At 40.0% G+C, this 25,107-nt stretch overlaps 1 protein-coding gene across 4 annotated transcripts in view; it reads left to right on the top strand.

The window, feature by feature from the left end:
* The first annotated feature begins 19,156 nt into the window (after positions 1-19,156).
* LOC140311803 (ephrin type-B receptor 3-like) overlaps positions 19,157-25,107 on the top strand; it is a 58,661-nt gene continuing 52,710 nt past the window's right edge. For 2 of the 4 annotated variants that reach the window (XM_072389346.1, XM_072389345.1), the window contains exon 1: positions 19,157-19,891. In XM_072389346.1, the coding sequence (XP_072245447.1) occupies positions 19,828-19,891 (64 nt within the window). In that variant the 5' untranslated portion in view covers positions 19,157-19,827. The remainder of the gene's footprint in view (positions 19,892-25,107) is intronic. The other 2 variants (XM_072389344.1, XM_072389343.1) reach the window with 1 other exon arrangement.

Genomic DNA, 25,107 nt, shown 5'->3' with positions numbered 1-25,107 from the left:
CCCATATTTAATCATAAGGTAAACGTAATGCACCTATTGAGCCCCTTACTCTCGGGCATCATGTGAGCACTGAGCGACAGACGAGAGCTTGCCATTAAGAGCGAGGACATTCAAACTATCTCTCTTGAAAAGAAGAAAGAGAAAAAATAATGCTTCTGTGAGACCAAAATGATTCTGTTTCCATGGCAATATGGATTTAGTCAAGCTTCAAGTAGCATACTTTACAAGTTTTTTAGTTGGACTTTTTCTCTTTCAAGAGCAGAGGATAATACTGAATATACTGTGACACAAAAAGCTATTTTTCTTCATTTTTGTCTTAACCTTAATAAATCTGGCTTAATGATTATGTACATCTGTTAATTGGTGTAAAAATCAAAATGTGAAATGATGGTTGTTAATGTCAAAATAAAAATAAAAATGCCTGTGTGTGTGTCATTAAGTAGCATAATCTTCAAGAGGTATTGTCTGATAAACTGTGAACTTTAGTGATATGTTTAATCCAACAGGTCAAGTTAGATGTTATTTTTTTTATCAGCTGGCACACTGTATGTACGCAGTTCAGGAAAAAAACCTAGTATTACCTCAGTTTTGCTGGTTTGCTGACAAAGTTGGTTTAAGGTTCTCTGCGTATGTTATACAGGCCAAATTATTTCTTCACTTCTGCTTTGTAGCTGAAAATATTTCCATCACAAATCCAAAACACTACACCTTGAATTTAAGCTTACTTGACATGTCTATCCATCACAGCACATACCATGGATTGCTTGGTGAAATTTTAAATAAACATATACAGGCCACTGTTAATCTCCTCAGTCTTGGTGTTTATACCAACACATAAACATGCACAGAAAAGAGAAAGCCACACTCCCTTTGCTTGAAGCCCTCATGTCATTGCAGCAGAGGATGTGACCTTTCTCTTTCAGGAAGGAACATTTACATGTGATGAGAGACATTTTATGACACATAGTTAAGGGAATCCAGGTTATTCTTCTTTAAAACTATAGTCATGTAGGACTTTTGAAAATAAATAGTGCTTTACCCCGCAATATCACAGGTACAAACCACCTTCTCAGTCAATGCCCTCCACAAAAGAACTTAAAAAAAGGTTGTCTGTGTTGGAAGAAGTTAACTAAGTCAGAGAAGCAGGTCTGCTTTGAATGTACAGCTCAATTGTAACATTTAATCAGTACAATTTTTTTTTTAAATTGACAAACAAAATTAAACAGATGAGTTCTGAATAATGCTCTTTCCCTTGAACTGTTTTCAATGTTTTTTTTTTTTAAATTTCACAACAGGAGGAAAGGGTGACGATATACTGTTCTCATCAGCTTTTGAGAATAATAACCACATTCACACAGTGGTTCTAGAGTGGCAGTATGTGTCAGCAGCACTGACTAAAATTTCCGTTATGTCGTTGAGGCAATGCAAAAATGCATCAGCACAATTTGCTGCCTCTGTCTGAGTGAGCGCACGTGTGTGAGCGCATCTCCGATGACCTGTTCGCTGTTTTCTGCTCACTCCCTGCTATTGTGGATACGTAGAGATGCATGTAGCTCTTTTATCTATATCTATATCTGCTAATGTGTGGTACAGAAAAAACACAGCTATTTCCACAGTGTAATTTCTGTGACGCACGCTCCCTCCAGCTTCGTTCATGCTTACCAGCTTCACATGGGGTTTTTTGCTTTAGCTGGCGCTTCAGTGTCATTTCGACCAGTCCTGTACCTCTTTAATCAAATGTACCTCATGTACCATTTTCCTAGCATTTTATTAAGTTGGAACTTCATTCTCCAGGACAATGTTTGACATCCCTGCCCTCTTCACCTAAATTAGTATAGTGTGTTAGGACATTTAAGGCACTTACAGAAGCTTGAACATGTCTGCCACAAGGATGGCAAAACTGAGCAGTTAACACTTTGATGAGAGTAAGAGTTTTAGATGGCTGGAGGCTGTAAATTGCCCTTCTTGGTTGGTGCTAACAGCTGTTCAAATATTTTCCAGGAAGGTAACACTTCCACTATCCTAAATGTCACTTTAAAATTTTGTTGGTTTTCAGCACTCTGATTGTCAACATGCCCCCTCCTCCAAAACCAACAGAGCACCATAAAAACAATGCCACACCCTAGCTACACATCTCTAACTAACTATCAGTGCTTGATTTTTAAGTCCGGATACTGACTCTTTTTTTCACACCCCAGAGGCACAAACCCCCTTGACGGATTAGAATCAGGCAGGAAGAGACAGAGAGGGTTACAAGGAGGAGACGGAAGGATGAGCCCCTGTTAATGGCTGCTGGAGCGGCAGCTGACAGAAGCCACACTGTCAATAGGGTGTGAAATTCCTGCTTAGATGGGACCTCAGTCTGGTAAATAGCAGAGAGAACAGAGGGAAGGCAGAAATGCGTCAGCCAGTCATAGTGGCCATAGTGGTCCCCTGAGCTTTCCCATCGTACCTATGGACAGTGGACGGTTTATCTGTAGTCACCGATGCCCAACCAATCTCCCCAATGACCTCTGTTGGCAGCCAGCAGGGAAAGCTCCCGAAAAGGGCAACAAAGCATTGGGTGAGGAAGCACTGCTGTAGTGGTGCGTGACCTGAACCGTTACAAAAATAGCTAACATGAAATAACACTGCCAGTTACGGACAAAAAAGGCAACAAATGAAGATAATGTGTCACAAATAAAGCCAGCAGTGCACAGAAATTTAACAGTCTTATTGTCTCTGCATATTACTGTAATTTCTAATTTGATATAACAAGAGGAAACACATCCTTTGATGATAAAAAGGAAGGGAATTATAAACTCAGCTGCCAACCCACATGCACAGCTGTCACTGCAAGATGGCTTCTGAGCATCCTGAATACTTTGCATATTATCATGATATCAAGAAATGACAGTATAAGTTTTTGACAAGACAGGAAAGACTTACAGGACCCGACATAAATCTTATCATTATCATATATGAATAAGGTGGAAAACTATTAAACTTTCATTATGTTCAGAAATGACCTGATTCAATCCTATTATCAAGCCCCTAACCTTTATAGGACTGGAGTCACACCACTCTACACCGTCTCTCCTGAAACTCTGTGACGAATTTCTTCAATAACAGCCCATTAATTAGTTTAGTGCATTACACTGTTCAGAGGTGGGACATTTCTTTGCCTGGAGCTGGCCACCCCGTCTCAGGTGGATAGACACATGCAAATCTGTTTGTTTCATCAAGTGTGAATTCAATTTTCAAAGTTCTTTTTAATCTAGAGCACCTTTGCCCCCAGCACACAGGAGACCACAGAGCTCCCATTTAGAGAAGTTTTGATGAAAAAGAAGAAAGGGCAAACGAAGACACAGACAAAGACAAAGAGAGGTAACAAAAGTCAAAGGTGGGTCTCCACTCGGGAGGGAGTGCTCAATGTCATACAACCTTGGGGTTGCATACAGAAATGGGAAAATATCTCCTTCCCGTCAGCATACATGGGAACTGTTTGAATATTCACACAGAGGATGATAATGCAAAAGACAAAACAATAAACAATGACTGATAGTGCCAGATCAAGACTGAGAAAAAGGAAGAAAAAAAAGGAAAAATACTGACTTTATCAGCATGTCTGTATAAGTACAAGCTGTTTGTAGTCTTTTTTGTCAGTGTTTTTCATGCTTGTCTGTAGAATTTTCTGTTTCCCCAGTGTATGCTGGCTGCAAAGACAAAACATAATTTCATGCTGGACTGGGTGATAGAGGCCATCTCAATCCCTTACGAGAAGTTTCTTAAAAGCAAGACCAGAGAGTTGTGCTCAATTTATTCCATGACACATTTAAGAACGCTTGCATACGTCCAGACACACATACAATAAAGCATACACACACAGACTTAAAACCATACTTTGATCTGCAGTATAGTCTGACACAGTAAGCACTTGTCCCACAAAATCACATTCTAACACACATACTCCAGTTTTTCACTCATTTAATCCAGTCACGTAAACGCTAACTACTATCACCTCGTATGGATACACACAAAAATAATACACAAGACTCAGATGTTTATTAATTTTCCAAGCAGGTAATTCTGGTGATTAAGTGCCATGGAATGTGTTTGTTGAGCTAAAAAGAAACACCTCCTGCTCTACCGCAGATGCCTCATTCAGCTCTGAGTGGGTGTAGGCCAGGATGTGTTAGTGCGCACTGATGACAGACAGACAGTGTTGCTCCAACATTGTCAATGCTGAGGCATGCAATGACATGACACTGTCTGTTATCACATGAATGTGAATCAGCCCCAGACGCAACAGACTACAACTCACTCCACCACCAGCAACAAGACAACATTTTCCATTTTAGGAAGAGGTTAGGGAGGATGAGTGAAAGACCCCCCTGGGCCAAACAGAGATATTGTCTGTGTCTATCATTTTGTGGCAGGATGCAGTTTTGTCATGAAAATGATTGTGTTTTGTGAGGCACTGTGGGTGAGCAAGAATGATGTCATAGCTACGCCTGTCTGGCTATTCTGATCTGTTGTGTCTGATGTTTTTGACTTTTTTAGAATTTCTTTCTTACTTACTTACTTCCTTTTATGAAACACATTTTTTTTCTCACAAATGAGTAGTAACGTAACAATGGAGAACCTCCTTTTTTTTATGGAAAAATGAGCGGAAATAGAGCAGCTGTACACTTTTTCCTTTTCCTTCATAAAGCTCAAATCATCCAAAATTGACAGCGTCCGCCTATAATTTCCCCTTATATAACATAAACACAAATAAGGCTTTGTTCAGAAACAGCCATGGACCAAAATATAAAATACTATATAAAGATAATGATCAGAGCAATGGCAGAGGAAAATAAAGCCAGGCAATATATATATATGGTCTAAATAGTGGGCTGATAAGCAAAGCTAAACACACGTCTAGGTAGTGTCTTGCTACTGCTGTAAAGCAGATGAAGATTTTTAATTCACCACAAGTTTGGATGACAATGTGTCCCCAAATGCAATATCCATATACATATCCAGCAGGAAAATTAATTACTGTATGTTGCCTCTAAATTTTATAGAGATAAGATTAACACTCCAAGGGCCCCCTCTCTGTTTGTCATTTGCATATTTCACAACCCGACTGTGTACACAACTGGCACTACTGAGTTGCACATGCAACACACCATCTAGTGATATGATTGATGCTATCAATCTTTAGAAACAATCCCCACAGCAGATACAATTGACTCCAAAAACTATTAAATTAGAAAAGATAAAATTTCGATTATTTACTAATTAAAACTTGTGGAAGTTAAACCTCCTTCCTCACTGCATGGTGTTATTATAACAACAATAGTTTTGGTGCTATGGCAAAAGTAAAAAAGATCCATTCATTCATTGTCCATGTCCAGTCTATGCTGATCCTAACTCAGTTGTTGTAGAGTGAGAGGTAGGGTACACCTTTATAGGCCACCAGCTAACTGAGAGACTGATATACACCCTAATCCAATTCAGAATGATCAGTGAACCTCACAAGCATGTTTTTAGACTGTGGATACATGTCCAACTACCTGGAGAAAGCCTACACATGCATGGGGAAAACAGGCCAACTCTTCCCAGAAAAGTTTCATCCTAGATTAAAACCAGGAATTCTCTTTTCTGTGAGGTAACAGTTCTTACCACCACACCACAAGCCACCAATATATTATCAGTAAATTGATATACTTCTCTATTAAAACATGACTGGTTTCATCCAGTCTGATTTAACTATACTCTTAATGGAGACTGACAGATAAATGGGTAATTGAATCACTAACATCTTGATATTGTATTTCACATCATATAAATTTGTAAAATAATGTAAAAATAACCCTCCTCAAACCAGAATTAATGCTATCAGCTAAACAAACTCTGGTCACATACTGATGCTGAGTCGAGAGTCATTTGTGTCATTATTCAAGGCATGCAGTATCCCTTACCATCACTTTCTCATGCTGAGGGAAACTCTATATTTTTCCAATAGTTATTCTGTGGTGGCAAATGATGCACTGTCTGTGTCATTAGTAAATGGGGAAATAAAAATGTTATGCTATAGTGCTGGCTTATCAACACAGATCAACGTAAGGAGGTCAGAGGGTAGGATGATAAACATCTGGTTCCCAAATGTTGTACTTGTGTTCAAGACTCACATTTGAATTATAACGTTGTCAGGCATCACCAAAAATTGTGTGCTAGTTGTGTTTTCCAGCTAAAAAAAAAAGTAACCTTGGTAACAGTTAAAAAAACACAATAAAAAAACTTTTAATCAGATTTCAAAAAAACTATTTATGAGTGTTGAAACATCTGTTGCATGTGTCAGTACCATTCAGAGAGATTCTGATCGTGACAAATCCCTCAAAAGTGAATAAAATCAAGAATTTTGATTGAGTGAAGAAACTCAAATTGGGTATGCATTACACAGGCACCAATGGACGATTTGTTTAGGTTAATAACTACTCACAACTACATCGGCATGTTTTTCTATCTTATTCTTTTTTTTGCTAAAATTACGCAAGTGATTTAAATTCATAAGACTCAAAGATAATTTATCAAACTGACTGAAACTACAGTGTTATTTAGCTTTTATATGGAACAAGCAGCTATCAAAAATAGAACAATTCATCCAGCATTGATGACTTTCAAGATACCGTCTGTAATGATTACGCAAATGGACATTCTGGGTGATAGCCTGATATTGTGAAGACGTGAAGATTTGGGGTCTGGCTTGGCTCTGTGTGGGTAACTGTTCTAATAACAAGTCCCTGCAGCCCACAGGGACAGGACAGACAGACTTGACACACACCACACCAATGGACTGCTGCAACTCAGAGGGTCACAGTAATCCTACCATATTCCATTACAGTGCATACAGACTAAACACAAGGCCAGGTGAGAGAATGACACAGTGGTGCATGTGCAATTATGTGTATGAGGTCATTGTGTGCGTGTTTGCAAACTTGCCTTTTTTTATTTACCTATTTATATTTTTTTGTCAGAGAAGTCACATCACTGTGCGAACATGTTCATGTGTGGGCTCACTGGCCTGTCTCACTCTGTGTGCCTCTACTAACACTATAAGCTTGAGGTGAACTACAGTGTGTGTGTGTGTGAGCCTGCTCATGTGTGGCTCTACATAATGCAGAACAGCCTTGCCTCCCAACCCAACTTAAAAAAAAAAAGTCACAGCCAGGAGGCCACTTTGAAATACCAGGTGCTCATTTGGCAAATCCAGGCAACTGGGGTGTTTACATTTCAGCGACTGAGAGGGGAAAAAGACCAGATGCCCCCTTGAGCAGCTCTGCAGCGTCCATACACTCACATCGCTGTGGGTGACAGACTTGTGTGTGTGTGTGTGTGTGTCATGAGACGGGTAGGGGATACAGAGAGCACTGTGCAAAGTCATTATACACCCTATGATGACTTGCAGCAGGGAGACATAAAGTAATGCAACAATACTTAGAATTAGCTGCTCCGGTAAAGTTTGTTTGAATGGCATCCATTCTCTGACCCCACAAAACCATACTTGTACATATACACACACACTCTTACTCTTCTTGCTGTTAGTTTCTTTTTGGTCTAATTAGCCTGTTCTCATTCTCCCTGGCTGCTGAATAGCTCTATTGTCCTTTTCCTTTGTTTATATACTATTTGCAAACAGCTCAAGTACTTCCTTATCAGTTCAAGAAAAAAAACACAATGGGGGAGAGTTTATAATGTGGGGGTTCGGTGAATTGCAAAGTAATGGACCTCTTCTGAAACACACTCACATGCACACACATATATAATGCTCATACGTTCCATGCACACATACTAAATATGCAACTTCAGAGTATCTTGCCCTGGCTGGTGCTGCAGACACTTTTATTGTTTCATTATGTCTGCTATCAATTTACCGGCTGTAAAATTCACTCTGTCTTGATAAAACATTGCCTGTCAATTTTCCCCACTGCACCTGCTCATAACAAATCACTGGGGCACTCTTTCTGACTGATTGTTTCTTGGCAGAGCATTTTGTGTTGTCTGTTTGTATCAACGACGGGCATAAAGCGGATGAATGGAGGTTAAGGGTGGGTGTGTGGGTAAGTGTTGGCAAAGTGACTGTTTCTTTGAGTGTGTGTGTGTGTGTGTGTGTATCTGTGCCATAAAGCTAGGTGGGGCAGCCAAAGGGTGTTTGAGGGAGTCATTTATAACATCTCTGTGTCGGCAAGTGTGCATGCAAGCATGCGTATTTTTGCATTTCAGTAGATGTTATATTTCTCAAATGAGGTATTGCACCATTTAAATAAAAACTTATTATGATATAATATTGATTCTTGCTGGATTATTTGGCTTGTAAAAATTGACTAAATACCATAACGGTATCAGCTTCAATCCTTCTTCAAAGCTGCATTAATATTCTCAAAGACAGTCACTCATGCTATCATATTGTAAAAAAAAATAAATAAAGGGTCTGCTTGTTTTGGGCTGATGTCGACCAGTGTGTCATGTTAATGTCACTGAGGATTGGAAAGTGGTTGAACTTGGCCACCCCCTGTATGTCGCTGTCCGTCAAATGCTTGCTGGGTACAGTCATGTGTTTGTGTGTGTATGCCTGCACAACTGCATGCATTTATCCCTTCTGCCATGTGCATACTCTGCAGGCTTCTCTGGGAATGGGTATGGGGGCATGTTCTTGAATTACATATCTACTTCACTAAATAAATTTCGATTTCAAAGATTTTCTGTCCCCTGTTCACCATACACAAAAACCAGGTGCAGCCTGTCCTCACCACTTAGCTTTGAATTTATAATTCATTTAGCCTTGATGGAATATGAAGAAATCTTTGCCTCTACTATAAAAATAGTTTTGAGAGATGTTTTGAGATCAAATTGTTTTTGCCCCCTTTGTTATGGAGACCCATGATGAAAGCAGATAAAGCAGAAAGAGAAACCTCACATCCTTACTGCAGAAGACTTCCTGCTTTAAAGTTAAAGAATGTGATTAATGTGCCGAAGCAGTGCGAATTTATTTCCATTCCGTTTAAAGAATGTAAAATAAAGAGGTGCTCCTGGAAATACACAGCACTAGAACATCGAAATTAAACACACAGATAATTTCTTATCAAAACATCTAACTGTTGACAGCAAAATGTAAAAAAAAAAAAATACTAAAAATGTATAAACAATTGCAATAACATATGCTTGTTGTAAGTCATATACAGTTAGTTTATGAAAAGGGGTTATAAGGAAAACTCATCGATACCAGACAAAATCTGTGATCATGTGAAAAAAGTCACCTGGACTAATAAAACTTTATTGCCTCTTGTGACTCATAGCTGAGATACATTTTGTATTATGAGTTATAGCCTAGAAGCACTAGTTTCTCTCATTGCTCTCAATATTGATGAGGTAATCGTGTGTAAGTGCATGGACAAGTTGGAGCCTTGAGGCAAACAATAAATGTAGCCTCATTTGTTTTCCTTACCGATGCCGAAACTACAGGATTGTGAGTGTTTGTTTCATCTGTGGCTAGACTTTGAGTTGTAAAGGTATTCACCATGGAAAATTTTATTTAAAAGCTGAGGGAGATGAAACTGTATTTACATAAAGGATGGAATTTTAACTCCCGTGTGCGTCTGTATTCACTGTATTATACTGCATACCTGAACTTCACCAATTTCTCAGTTTTTGGAACTGCATGTCCAAATCCAGCTCATTAAATCATCTACTTATCTCACTGACTTGGCAGTTAGGATGTGCAGTTTCTGCTTTTCAGGTAAACAGCTAAATGCTGGATTGTCTTAAGGAAAGAGTCTTTGAAAAGGTGAACTGTTATGCCTGCGTATAAACAATTTAGCTTCTCCTTCTCCATAGACAGTCCCTTTTTACCTCTGCCTGAACATAACCATACCAACCATACTTCTTATAATGCCATTACTTTTTCTTATTCTTAATGTCTCTGCCACTCATAGTCGGTAGCTCTGTGTTTTGTTGGTTAGCATGTTTAGCAGTCCATAGGGAGCATCATCTGGTTTGGAGAGAGAAGCAAACAGTGACACATACACATGCACAGTGTCGTGCCAGCATAATAAGGGCTTTGGTTACATTACACATATGCTAAGGTAATAGGGACTTAGCACGCACACACGCACACACACATGGACCACCTCACACCCACCCATACTGAGGTAATAAGGGCTTGGCTTACACACGTACACAGACATTCACACTGAATTACTACAGTCTTGCAACATCTTGCCAGGTGTTCTCGCACCACATGCATATTAGGCTGGAGACCAAGCTAACAGCAGAGCAAGTAAGTTGACCAGTTGACTCCCTAAACCACCACCACCTTTGCAATACAATACTGTCATTTAGATATTCAACAGAACCAATCTTACCCATACAGGCAAAGCCTTTAGTATCCACCCAGTATTAAGTACTAAAGTATTTATCCAGGGATGTGGTTGACATTTCCTGTTGGGTGCCCAGACTTGGCAGTGGTGGTTCCAATGTTCTGTTTTCTATTATGCATCTCTTTGGTTATGATATGTCATATACAAGTGGTGTGATTGTACAGAGAGAGGGAGTATAACCGGATGAGAGCCATGTTGAATAGTAGCAAAAGCTAAACTGAAACCATGTGCTTCTGTGGTTTCAAACTTTGTCATGACTAACTACCTCTGGGAGAGCTGACGTAGGTCTGGACACTTAGGGGAAGAAAATCCCTTTTCTCTTGACTGACAGTAACTAGAAAGAGATGATTTGTTGTGATTTAATGCTCACATGAAGTTGACAATAAAGCTATTGACCTTGCTTTTTCTCAAATAAGTCTTCTGTATCAGATGTGAAAGCAGTAGAAACTATACTATCACAGATTTTGATATTATTTTTAATAAAGGAGAATTCCTCCAGGCTGGTTTAACAATTTACTATACAGGCTTTTTTTCTGAGGAATGTTGATCGCAACCTTCAGTAACCCACAGCAGAGAGCATGTGCCACCACTTGCCACTGTTGCCAACCCTCAGGGTCACTAACTGCATGGAAAACTGCATTTTGCAGCTGGACAGGCTAAAATGTCAGGGGTCAGTGGACGGACTCTTGGGTATGGAGGAAGAATGGAACCCACAAGGGAGACACTGTGTTGACATTGTGTTTAAACACTTTGAACAATGTTATCTCAGACAGTGAGGGGTTGTGGGCCAATCAATCATTCTGTTATTGGTGCAGCTCCGGTGATTATTCATGCTGAACCTTTGATATGAGCCGATGTCAAATGGACCCCTCGTGTGCTTCCATGCTTGCTTACTGTCTGGACTTTGTCCTTGGGAATTTGTCGCAGCTGTATTTCTTCGGAACATTTACTTATTAAGTAAATGGAGTGTTCTTTCTCAGTTCGACATGAAGGTAATCCACAGCAACGATGGAAAGGTCCCGAATATTTATGAACCTAAAGCAATTGTGTTGGCACAAGTTCCGCTCAAAATATTTCAAGCTAAGCCACTGACGCATGAAGACAGCATATACTGTAAATCTGGCGTGTGCAGGCAGGCGCTCCGAAGCAGTAGCAAGGGAGTAGGACACACATTGAGAAAAAATATGCATTTACATTCTCAGTGATAGTCACAGGACCTAGGATTTTCCAGTGTGTTAATGGGAAAAGCTCTGAAGCGTATTATAGTGTTTCTGCTGGCCAGTGTACTTACTTTGACCTTTCTTTCTCCTCCTCTGCCACTCGGGCCGCACAAAACACGGCAACACAGAGGGAAGAAGATTGGTGTCAAAAGAGCAGGGAGAGAAATAAACTTCTCCGAGACATAAAGGGGTGACTGAGAGGTGTTCAGGTAATGATTGTTTACATTTATGGTGTGAAGAAAGAAGTAGAACTTAAGACTGCATTTTTCTATCAAATATACTTTCCTATTTTGCTTTCTACTCATTGCAGCCGGTTCTCTGCTTAATCTCTGTGAAATACTGGAGAAAATTCCTGGCAAAAATAAACCGTTTTATCAAAGGAGAATGTTATGACACAGTATTTATGTGTTTTTAAGATTTTCCTAAATAAAGAGCCTCACATACACTATAAAAGAAGGTACAAATAGTCAGAGAATCCCTCCTGTGTGGCAGCATGAAAAACTGAAATCTCCATTGTGACAGCAAGGAATTGGACATAATTCAAAGTTTAACAATAGCTACGGTTGAGCAAAAGAAAGTAAAAAAAAAATCAGTTAAGCTTAGGCTACTAGGAATGGTTGTAACAATCATTGGTTCAGCTTTAACAGAAATGAGCCTACTGATGAAAAAAAAAAGACGCAGAATATCCTTTTTTTGTGCTGCCTTGACAAAAGTGAAATTGTTTCAACACCAAATTAAAAATGGAGAAAGAAGTTCCAGAGAGTTTTTCGCTTGTGTGTAGTCCCATCCTAAATCCTATACCTCTATTGTGAATAACTGTTTTGAGATCATCAAGTCCCAACATGATTTTTGCCACTATTCTGTATTATTTTCCACTGGTTCAGTGGACTTTATTACCAGCAGCTATTGGAAACTCTTTGAGTTCTGTGAGGTACCACCTCAGCAGAACGGGAAAAAAACACCACAATCGTAGTAAAGAATTAAAAGTACAGATGGACCCTGATAAATTAATCTCAGGATGTTTTCATTGAACATTTTTTACCTGTGAGAGCTGTCCAGATGAGCTCTTAAGCACTGTTTCTAAAATAATTCCAATTCATAATAGGATGCCTAACAGTTCATTTTACATGACCATTCACAGGACAAGTGATTTATCGCCAATGACTCAAACCCTGGACATGTCGGCAGCAGTAATATGATAAAATGTAGAATTTAACTGCACAACAGCTGGCAGCATAGACAATGTAGTCAGCAACGCCTGTAACTCTTGTTGAATAAATGTCTGGAAAATATATGATGGCAAGTGAGGCTGTCAAGGAAAATGTACTCTCCCTCTGATGATCCAGTTCTGATTTTGTAACAGCTCCGTTATGTATGGGCAAAGAAACAGAAAAATCAATTGAGGAAATTGCAGTTTTATGAAATAGGATGCAAACTATAATGAAGTGAAGAGCATTTCTAGATGGCTCTATTTTATGGGTTCTAAAACACAGATAGTGTGTACACCAGGCCTAAATCAATCTAAATTTAAAGTATTTAGTAGTAGAGGATTCTAAAAAAGGCCTTACCATAGACAGACATCCTGTCCAGTGTGTACACTGTCTCTGGCCAAATGGTAGCTGGGGTATGAAGGAGGTATGGAAATTGAATGTATGAATGAATATAAGAAGCTAAGATTTAGTGATATCTACAGCAAACTTATGGACATGAATCAACTGCATGGCCTTCACCTCACCCAGGAACTGTGGTGGCCACTAAAAATGTGAAAACAAGGCAAACACAAAGGGCCCTTTTTAGTGCCAGTGTTTGGTTTCCTTGCGGGCTGCTGTAGAAACATGGCAGTGCAACATGGTGGACTTTGTAAGAGAACACAGATGGCATCTGTAAATATAAATGGCTCTTTCTAAGATAGAAATAACACAACATGGTTTAGTTTCATTATATTCTACACTCAAAACACATGTATGAGTTTTAATTTTAGAAAGCATTTTCACGAAAAGAGCCCCTGAGTTCTACACAGTGCGACTTTAAGGCAAAACCTTTAAGTGTAAATGTACCTTTAGCGAGCACTGACTTGGTCGAGATCAATACACTGCTTTTTGCATGGCTAAATTTCTTCATTTATACGCGAAAGGCAAATACCGAACCTCATTTGCAAGAACCACAAATGTAAATGCAATCACTTATGCACCCCTTCATCCTCAATACCTCAGTTTCTCACCACCTAGCCTTGCCTGTCAAAGTTCTGCATGTTCTCTACGCAATCCTGTCATGGTGCTGAAAGGTTATTTCTCTCACGTTTTGTCTGCACAGCGTGTAATTTACATGCTCAGGCTGTTTGTCAGCTGTGCGTGCGTGCGTGTGCCTGCGTGACATCATGATCCTCATACGTGTATTTGACTGCATTTATCTGTGACTGCCCGTCTGCCTAAATGCCTCCCTGTCGGTGCGTTTGTCGGCACACAGACAGCAGGATCATGGTGACGGTAGTTTGAGTAATAAATCTGCGTTGAGCTGAGAAAGTGAAGTATATCTTTTCTCAGTTTGGTAGAGAAGGTGCTGAAAGGAGAGAAATACTCTCCAGGGGTAGGCATTGGCTGGTTGTGGTACAAGTTGGAGTCTTGCATATAGTAGGGGAGGAGAAGAGTAGGGAAGCGGCAAGAAGCTGCTGATTTACAGCAGTGGGACTGAGGCTGGAGACACGAATGTGGATGTAGAGCTGAATGTGTATTTGTCCTGGTGTGTGTAGAGGAGGCTGGTAGATGGCGGTGTAGAAGAGGTGCTGTTGGGACAGAATTTGTGATCCTGTGTTAAGTGCTCGGTCAGTGGTGAAGGCCTGGAGGATTAGACCCCCACCCTAAAACTCCCGTGAACAGCCACACACACACACACACACAGAAACACACACGTCCTCTCTTCCTGGATCCCAGCTTTGAGCTTTTTGTGAGATTCTCCAGAGCCACCCACCACTAACTCCTCCTCCACCACTACTACAAGTACACTTTGCCTCTTCCCTCACACACGTACACACATATTCAAGTGCGCGTACACACACATCAAAAGACACTCTAACATAACCAACATCTCACCATTCCCTTAATATTGCCAGAGTAAAGCGATCCTCTCACACTCATATCACATTAGTGCTGCTATGAGACCAGACCCAGACACAAGAGCCACAGGGTGTGTGGGTGTGTGTGTGCTTGCATAGAGTATATAGGAATTTTATACATGCTACATGCTATCGGGGATGTATGTGTTTGTGTTTGCATCCAGGCATGTGATTCGTGAAAGAGGAAGTGAGAGGGAAGTTCAGTTGTGTCTCAGACAAGATCTTTTGTCCATGTTTATGTGACTTTGTGGAGAGAAAGTAGAGACACTGATATCCTGGCACAAGATGAGTGGGAGGAAGGATGGATGAGGTTAGCAAGGGTCTGGCGAGGGCTCAGTAGGTGTAAGCTTGAGAAATTTCCATATGGCAGTAAAATGTCTGCCACTTTGCTTATTGAGTTTCTAATATGTGCCAGGTGCTGTTGGGACAGTCTCAGGAGCACACGAGGGCCATTTCCCCTCCGTCTGTGTACAGTATGCGTTTGCATGTATTTGTTTTTGGCCACATTTGAAATGAGTTGTGGACTTCAAACCAGATCATATGCTGCTTCAGGAGAAAATCAATCTCCACGATTTGGTTTCAGAGAGGTTGCACTCAAAACATCCTCCTTTCTGGATTTCAGGGGATTTTTTTTTACCAAAAGGTATATTTTTTTATGGGTAATGACTATAGTAAGTGTCCAGGCAAAAAGAAAAGGGGGCAGTACAACGTCGCCAGTCATGAACTAACTGAGTGTTTATTTTTTTCCTATTTTTTCACATTCTTTTTGAGTGCCTTCCTGAACCATAGCAGTCATTAAACAAGAACAGGCCCGTATACAGTTTTACTGTTAACCTTCATAGATGGGATGACTCTCAGTCGTTCAACCCAAATTAAACACACTGTAAAACTTAGAAAAATAAACCTGCTCTGTAAGTTTTGAAAAAAAAAAAACCTTAGCTGTGGTATACAAGACCTGGATTTATTAACGAAGACCTTTCATTGACAGAAAAAAAAGCTATTTTGCTCCAGAATGTTGGTTTATACCAGGCCCGTGTTTAGGGTTTGAGTCATTAATTTTTTTGCATCTCCATCCAGCTGTGAGTTTCTCTTTTATTTATCATAGACCAAAGTTTTTCTTCTCTAGTCTTTAGGGAGATACCTTCATGCTGTGAACAAAAATCTGTAAAACTCTAAATAAATAAATAACAAATCAGCTGGCCAATGAGTCTTATGGCTACAGTTAAACTGTGCTTTCTTCACACACTTGCTCTACGTTTCTTTTAAGAACCATCAGAAGTATATCGAGGTAACAAAGGTCGCAGTCGAACTTAGTGCCCTTTCATAGCAATCAGGCAGGAGAGCCTGGGCTTCAGTGGTTTTGGCAACAAATAAGAAAATCTTTTTTGAAGTCACCACAGATCCTCTTACCCACATTTGATCGCTCGTAAGATGATTTTCCTTATAAATGGACTATGTTGTCATGAGGTATAGAGAAATTCCTCTGGAAAAAACGGTTTTCTGTCATTTAGACCTAACCCCCAAACACGAGGGTCGCTTTGCTTCTCTGGTTTGCGTATTTAAGTATTACACTAACACATCTCTGGGAAAAAAATTAATTAATTGTATCAAAAAACTAAATTTTAAAAAACAAACAAAAAAAATTGTTAGAAATAACAATAACATTAAAGGAAAATTCCCTTCTTCACTATTACAGTTTTCAGGATTTACAAATGCTTTTACTACATACTGTGAGCTGACATGTCATTGCTTTAGAGCAACAACAATAAAAGAGGCGGAATAGCTTAACAACCGTTTAGAGGAAATTGTGTAAATGCATTATTTTTAGTACCAGCCAAAGCTATTGTTTCATTGTTTCACTTCATTCAGTAATTTGATTGACTTTGGTCACTTGGGTCATCTCTATTCATTCTAAACACGTTTCAATAATACATCCCTTAAAAACAATTATTTTATATTTACAATCATATTTGAAATATATATATAGAGAGAGATGTAAAAGTCATTCTTAGACATGAAGGAACAGAAAGTAAAATAAAGTAAAAAATCTTTGCTAAATCAGCAAGTGACACAAAACTGAGGAGTTACATCCAGTCATGCTGCTTTGTCCTCAGCCTTTATCTCCCTGGGGCAGGTGCTTGCTCCACATTCCCAAAAGCACAAATAACTTTAGAAACAAAAAAAGACATCTTTTACAAGAATATTTAATCAAACACAATTCTAACACTTTGGAAATAAAATGAAAGGATATTCACTGTGGCAAAAGTAATTGTCTTGCTTTCCGAGGCAGTACCCTCCTCTAGATTCTCTGATGCTTTCCACTTTTTCTAAAGGAAATCAAAACATTTGTGAATACAGTGAAGTTGTTTCCTCTATGAACTACAAGTAGATTTACAAATATGTCTAATAATTTCTGCAATTGTAATAGAAGTTTGACTTTTCATTAGATTTGAGATGACAAAAGGGCCGAATGTAACTTACCCAAATGGGTGAAGATTTACTCTTTACAATCTTATCTGACAGCACAATACCCAAAGTCACCTCAGACATGGTTACATCTGCCGGCACGGTGCGCTCAAGATTTCCTTCAGTCGTTTTTCAGCTTTACACGAACAGTAACAGAACGGTGTTTTTGCTTTACTTTAACATCGAGAGGACCTAAGATACTTATTTACACACGACAGAAGGGGCCACAAACTCCACAGGAACACGAGTTCTGTTCTTTGCACGGACAACGACATGAACTAGTGAAGGCTGCATCGGATTACAACAGACGATTGCTTAGTTCTGCATCTCCAAACACAGCAGTGAACGCATCAGTATAAAAAGTGATTAATAATAGTCACACCTGTTAGTTGCCCCATCAAAGCTGACTTTTCCAAGTTTAGCCCCACACTCCGAGGGATTCAATGTGTTATCACGAGGCTATATGATTCCTGTTAAAGTAAATCAAATCAATAAAACTCATTAGAACAAACTTACAAAACGTTAACTCAGTGATAACGTTTGTGAATAATTTAATGGGCTTTTGTTTGTCAGACGCTCTGTAATTATTCAAATGACTATAGTATAGTATGTAGTCATTTCCGTTCAATTAAAGCATCACAATGTGCCTTACAACCTACACAAGGTGAATACAACAAACAGAACACATTATTTAATTAAAATGCTGTTCATTTTGTCGCTGTTTAAACTGGCCTGTATATTTTTTTTCAGCGCCGTCTCAAACTTGATTTACTGTCGTTTTGGAGAAACTTGATAATTCGGTTTGACCAGCAGCTTTTATATGAACGAAAGGAAACTGAGGAGAGAGACTGCAAAAGCCCGGTCGTGACAGATGCCCTCTTTTTCAACTCACCCAACGGAGAAGAATTGTAAAGGTGTAGATCTGCAAAAATAAAGGATAAAAAAGGGGGGTGGGGGGTGAATAGAAAGAAACAGCTCCGAGGTAAAACCCTAACCGACGTTTAAAGTCGACAGAACAATTCTGTGTTGAGTTTTAGCTCAGGGCGTCGCTTCTTGGAAAGTCTCTCTGTTTTTGTTTTTACTTTAAATTTCAGGGGAAAGTTCAGCGCCAGGGTTTTAAATCAAAATGAAGAGCAAACTCACGTGTTATTCACGAGCAGGCCTTTCAAACTGTATTGTTGAAGTGACAGTTTTTCCTTCCGTGTACTATTCTTATGCGGAGTTTAAGATGTAAACTTGTTAGATGCGATGATGTCACTTTCATGCTCACAGAAAACCTCAGAGTGAGCGGAGAGCTTTTTCTAAATTGGAGCGAAAAAGAAGATTTAAAAAGAGTGTCCGCCGGAGCTTTTTATTCTTTCGGAATGTTTCACATCTCCGAAGCGATCTGCATACGGATAAAAAGTTCTTTAATCAAAGAAAAAAAAACATACAGAAGCGTCCTTACCCCATGTCATCGGCACGGAAGTAATCCGCAGGGGGGCGCTGTGTGTCCATTACATTCCAGGGCTTGGTGCCCGAGGAGGCAGAGTGGCACGCTGCAAATAAATAAATAAGTACGTGATAAATAAAAAAAGGAAACTTCAAATTCTGTAGTCAAGTAAGATTTTCATAGCCACGGAAACTCGGAGCTGACGCTGAGGCAACAGAAACATTCAATCCTATGACACTGGCGTCAGGAAAATGTTTGAATGCCTGTTAGAGAGGAGGAGTAGATCGGTCTCTCTGCTGCAGTAAACGTGAAGGAGCTGGTGGAGGCACACACTACACACAATGGAACAAGTAAAAATCCTCCAAATCCAACCTTGTTTTCAGCGGGCAAAGGTTTTATTTTGACAGTAAATGGGAGACTAAGTGATTGTCAAGGTAGGCATTTTTTCAGTGCAGCTGCCTGCACTGTAACCCCTCCTCCTTGTGCCCCCTCCCGGTCTCCCTCTCCGTCCTCACACTCTCTCCTTATTCCTCCACTGCCTGGTGCTTCATTCCAGTGCACGAGCCGAGCGAAGCAGACGGTTTACGCAGCAGCCAAAGCCGAGAAACTCGCTCAGGGAATAAATATCTGTTATCCGCGCGGCTGTTTAATAGGAATACCACTTGACCGTGGACGCACGTGAGCATGCACATGCTTATATGGGACTATACACCATGGTTCTGACACCAGCGCGACTATCTCTGCCTCCGCTTTGACCACAGAGAAAGTCTTTTGGATCCCCCGGAGCTGGTTGTTATCGCTCTTTTATTGAGTAGCAGCGACATACTACTGGAAATACTTCTCTGGATGCTGACCACGGACTGGACTACCTGCGTCCCAGTCTTTCGCTCAGTGCGTGTGGAAGGGACTGCACCCGTTGCCTACTCTCTGGTTTAACGAGGCGCTTTGGAGATCAGAGAAAAGCTAGAAGGGCTTCTGTATACATACATTTTCTACCAAGGCTATCATTTCCTCCGAACTCTCACTTATACGTGTTTTTGTGAATGGGGTTAACTCTGGTCCTGGAGGCTTGACACTGCTGCCACTGGGACGGGACTGGGTGCGTGGAACATCGGATCGCCCAGGATTGTACCCCCCTCCTCCCCATCGCTCTCCCTGTCTTGGGTTTATTTACATGTCCGAGGTGACCACTTTATGACAATGGATTACTTTCTGCTTTTATGCAGCCTCTTGCTGCCCGTGGTGTCCGCCGTTGAAGGTAAGACATTTCCATCTTCAGACGGTGTTGTGTTGCCTTGCAGTCAGCTTAAAGCGTATTTGTCTCCATACCAAGCGAGCCAGCACCCGTGCCTCTCACAGACTGGGCAATACCCTGAAGCTTCTCTTCACCCAAATTTTCTTTCAACCCCGAATTAAAACTATCGTTTCGTTTTCAAAGTCACCACCTGGCTACTTTTTAAAGGATCGTTAATGGTATTATTGGCTTAAAGCAGTGAGGCGCTGTGGCCAGTACAGGTTTCAATACACAATTGTTATGCGCCACATCGAGCTCATCCATTACAATGATGGTTGTGTATTCTTTTTTTTTTGTGACAACAGGTAGGCCTATGGCTTTTGCTTGGGCTTTCTTTGTCACTTCGAGGAAATTAGCTCCACTCTGTGGGTCTCATTGGGGAGTCTCGGCTCAGCCCCACCACACACACACGCCCCCCCTCCCCCGCCACTTTCCCTCTGCTCGGCTGCGTGTATTTTAGGGTTGTTTGAGTGTGTGGCCTTTTGACATCTGGACTACGTATCAGTTTAAGTAGACTTTTGAGAAAAATAAATTCATGAAAAGCTGTAAAAGACTCATTTAATTATCCATGCATTTCAAAAGTTGGTTTATGATTTACTAACTTATCAAAAAAGCCTGAAAACAGATATGCTGTAACGAGACGTCGTCTCTGTCAAACCGTCATTATTTCCTTCTCAAAACTAATTCCATTGTTCGTTCTCTAATGTATTTTTGCAAAACACTTATTGATTGGTTATTTGCTGTCATTTGCTTTCTCTCAGAAGCCATTTGTTTTGGCTGAGTCTACATGTTTGCAGTGCGTAAAATCAATGAGAAACTCTATCTGTCGTTTTCCTCGACATCTTAGCAGTCCACTCGTTGTTTTCTTTTTTTTTTTACTACAGAAGGTCTCCCTGTGCCATGTTTTGGGGATATAGTCGGAATAAAATTGAAAGAGGCCTAAAGTTTGAACTATGAGTGCTGGGACTCGTACGTGCCTTTCGGTTGGCTTGCGATGCCAGCAGGAAAGTAGGACAGTGGGCCACTGGCTCAGTAGACGCTCCTCTTTTCGCAGCTCATTTCTCAGTTTGTCTGCACAATAACCCACCTGATGAGTTTTATTTTCTTACCACAACTGAAATACATTTAAAAAAGAAAAAAAGAAAGACAGAATATTTTTCAAACCCCTTCTTGAGACACAGTTCGAAATAAAAGAGCTTTATGCATTGAACAGTGTCTCACATCTTCTCACAAAGCCGATAAATCTCTCAAACCAGATCTTTGTCATTTTCCCCGCTGCGATAAAAAAATAAATAAAGTGTTACTTAATAAAGAGTCTCAAAAGTTTTTCAAAATGAAGGTTCGGCTTTGCAAGCTCTAGAAGACCAGTCTACGTGCACGCGCATCCCCTTACATTGAGTTTCCGTGCCTTAATTAAAAGGAGAAAAAGGAGCACACCCAAAAAAACAGGCAGAGAAAACGTTTTTTTTTAAGCCACTCATGAAATAATAATTATAACTGAAACTTTTTTCAAACATTTTCTGCATATTCTGTCGGGGCCACGCGTATAATATATACATGGATAGCCCACTGAGCGTGAAAACACTGTGACCCTTATCTGTTCCATCTTATCTGAAGGTTTTTGTCGTTTTGTTAGACCTCCGCACACGACAGAAACAGGCTGTGCTCCAACTCTGATACAAACTTCTCCTGAAAAAAAAAAGGTTCTTTATTTTCTTAGTGACCCCCTGGATCCCTCTCACAGTGACCCCTGTGGGTCACCGGACCCCAGTTGAGACCCGCTGACTTAAAACACATGTCTTAAATGAATGGGTGGATTATTGCTGTGCAGTAGCTGAAGGCTCTAAAGGCTGATACGCAAAGAAAAAAAATGGGATGAGAGGCTGGGACAGTGGTGGCAAGTCTGCTGCGTAACTGCTTGAAGCGGGTGTATTTCGTTAGAACAGTCCATCTCCTGCATATGGGTGCCATAAATTGTACTCGACTGACCTGTTAGGGGGTTTACCTAAGCTTTTAATAGAGGCGGGTGATTTATGGCCGCTGCTGGGACTTGTTTCTGGTGCATCAGGGTGAGATGGAGGGAAAGAAGCTGCCCGGCGGGACACGTTTCCCTGGGCCCAATGTGCGTCTCGCGGGGTCGCTGGGTCACACCACTGCAAAATACGCTCTAAATTAATTCATGCTTTCCTTTCCTCATTTTTCTCTTCACACCCGAACTTGGAATGGAAATGTAATAGTTAAACTTTAGGTATTCAATCTTATAAATTGTGTTTACTTTTAATTATGTAATTATGGGCCAATTCCACGCAGGGTTTACACAGCCGCAAACACAAGTGGTAAGTGATAATTGGAATGCTCCCTTCAGATCATTTTATGGATTTTACGTGACATCAAGTCCTTAATTTTTCCCTTTTCTTTTGCCCTCATTCCAACTCTATGACTATTTCCAGCACACATTTTCTTTAATTTATTGGAATCAGGTTTTTAATGGTTTGAATATTAAAATTAGTGAACTATCGGATGCTCGGATTGAACCCCACTTGAGTTGTTCATATTTTCTTTTGATAATGAAATTATCAGCATTTGTTTTTGCCAAAGTGCCGCGTAGATTATTGCAGTGCTGCTGCAGTCAGGATGATCCTCAGTTGATATAGCAAGCCCTGGCTGTTGAACTTTCAGCTGCTATCAGAGTGCTGAGGAGACAAATTGCGTCGATGACAGTCCTCTGTGGCGCACAGGCGGTTTGCTTACCCTTCGGTGTAAATTACCTGTGATGGAGAGAGGAAGTATAAAAAGGGTATGAACCAGAACTCCCTGTTACACAGGACCGGGCCACGCACAGTACACACACTTTGGTGCAGTTCGTCTTGATGCATTCTTTCTTTTTTATATATATTTAACCATCCAGTGTTGAAATTATGCTTTAATGGCTTAGGCTGTATGTTTTATATATAAACAACCGGCTGTAAGTATTGAGGTGGAGGATCAGGTCAAACGACCTTCTCAGGAGTCCGGTTTAGGTGCCATTTTTATTTGTTATGATTAATATGTGTGTACATCAGCCCCGCTCTGCTTGCTCTTGAAACTCAAACCCTCCACTTTCATCTGGAGCAATTTTCTGTCTAAACAAAGACAAATGGGCTTGATAGCCATGCGCAACTCAGGGTTTCCCACTAAGTCTCCGTGTTTTTTTTCTTTCTATTTATGGCCGTGCATTTCGCGGAGTGATTACGCACAAGCAGGCCCTTTGTAGCTGCACATGTTTGTGTTTTTATGTGGGTGAGATCACACCTCCACAGGAGCTTTCCTGTGCCTGTTTTCAATTGGCACATTTCTCATCAAACTCTCTCACATGATTTATTCCTGCTCTCTCGCTCTCTCTCTCTCTCTGTAGCAGTGGAGGTCCCCCTGGCCGTCTTCATCATCATCATCGTCATTTTACAAATGAAGTGCAGAATTAGTTTTTTAATTTAAAAACAGAAATGGAAATAATCATTTGTTCAGAATTATTTGTCAACCCCATAAATATAAAATGTGTGCAAGTTAAACTTGAAGTTTTGTCTTATTTTAATGAAACGCGACGGAGATGCTCAGTTTCTGTGTTTTGCCCTTTGTAATAATGTCCTCTCTTAATTCAATTGACATTTCCTCGCTTTCATGTTAAGAACTGCAAGATCAAATTTGGACCCTATGATTAGTCTTGGATGGCCCCTTCTTGCTGGTAAAAAAAAAAGAAAAGAAAAGAAAAGAAAAACATTAACCTTCGCGATAAAAAGAGTAATGGGCCATTTGTCCGGCGCACTCGCGGTGCCACAAGGCCTTCGTGGTTGTATAAGAGCTCAGGCTGTGTGGCCTGAGCGGGACTCACGGTGAAGCTGCGCTGTCAAACTTTACTTCAGGAGCTCTTTTACATAACATTCAAAGGCAAATTACTGAGCAAACGTATTTAGGATGTCCATTGAGATCACAAAAGGAAGTATTAGTGACTCTATGGTGGCTATTACACAGGCCATTCAAGAGCCGAGTGGAAGGCGTGCAAGTGAATTTGCAAAATAAAAGCAAAGTTATCCTGCCACTTCTACTAATTAATCATTTTCCAAAGGAATGTCTTATCTATCTATCTATCTATCTATCTATCTATCTATCTATCTATCTATCTATCTATCTATCTATCTATCTATCTATCTATCTATCTATCTATCTATCTATCTATCTATCTATCTATCTATCTATCTATCTATCTATCTATCTATCTATCTATCTATCTATCTATCTATCTATCTATCTATCTATCTATCTATCTATCTATCTATCTTTTTTCACTTTCAGTAAGAGACAAAAAGATGCTAGAGATGTTATTAGACGGATAATGTTTCAAGTTAAATTAATGCCTCCGATTACTCCGACACTTACCAGTTCATAAGGATATTTATCAAAGCCTCTTGAATCACTTGGTCTGGTGAAGGATAACTTTGCCTCTTGTGCAATAAAGCTACGAATGCAACATTGAGATGCAAACAGACAACAACAAAAAGAGAAATAAGATAATATTGATGTTATTTTAATAATATCACAAGAGTTTTATATTATTATTGTTGTTGTTGTTATTACTATTATATGAAAGCATATTTTTTTGTTGAAAAATGTTTACAAATAAAAAACAATTAAAATATATTTATTATTTTATTAGTTTGACTAAACAGTTTTTCTTCCTTTTGTTACTCTTGTTTGTCAACTCATTTTTAATCCGACAGTTATGTGTTGCACTTACGACTCAAGATGGTTATTTTTATTACAGTTTCAAACGATCTCCCATGGATGATGTTGCGAATTTCTAATTCTTACTAAAGAACCACATACTGGCACAAGGCAGACAGTATTCAGTCCCAAATAGTATTCAGAGATTTGTTCATATTTGACATTGATTAAGGAAACCGTAAAGACATGATCGACAACAACTGTGCCGGTCCTTCACCTTTGCCAGTATCCTGGTCTATTGACCTCAACAGGGATCTGAGCCAGTCAGCTGGTCATATGCTATAAGCTGCCGCCATGTTTAACAGATGTACTCTGACTTAGGTTCAGATTGGCGTAAAGCACTAAGGAAAATGGTGGAAGGAGGGTGGGTGGGTGTGGGGGGTGGATGACGACATGTTGAGAGTTGGGATGGGATGCTATGG

This window comes from Leuresthes tenuis, unplaced genomic scaffold (genome assembly GCF_036924035.1).
Source record: "Leuresthes tenuis unplaced genomic scaffold, fLeuTen1.0.hap1 SCAF_7, whole genome shotgun sequence".
Lineage (NCBI taxonomy): Eukaryota > Metazoa > Chordata > Actinopteri > Atheriniformes > Atherinopsidae > Leuresthes > Leuresthes tenuis.
The sequence above is the reverse complement of the archived record's forward strand: the minus strand, read 5'-3'. Positions and strand labels throughout refer to the sequence as shown.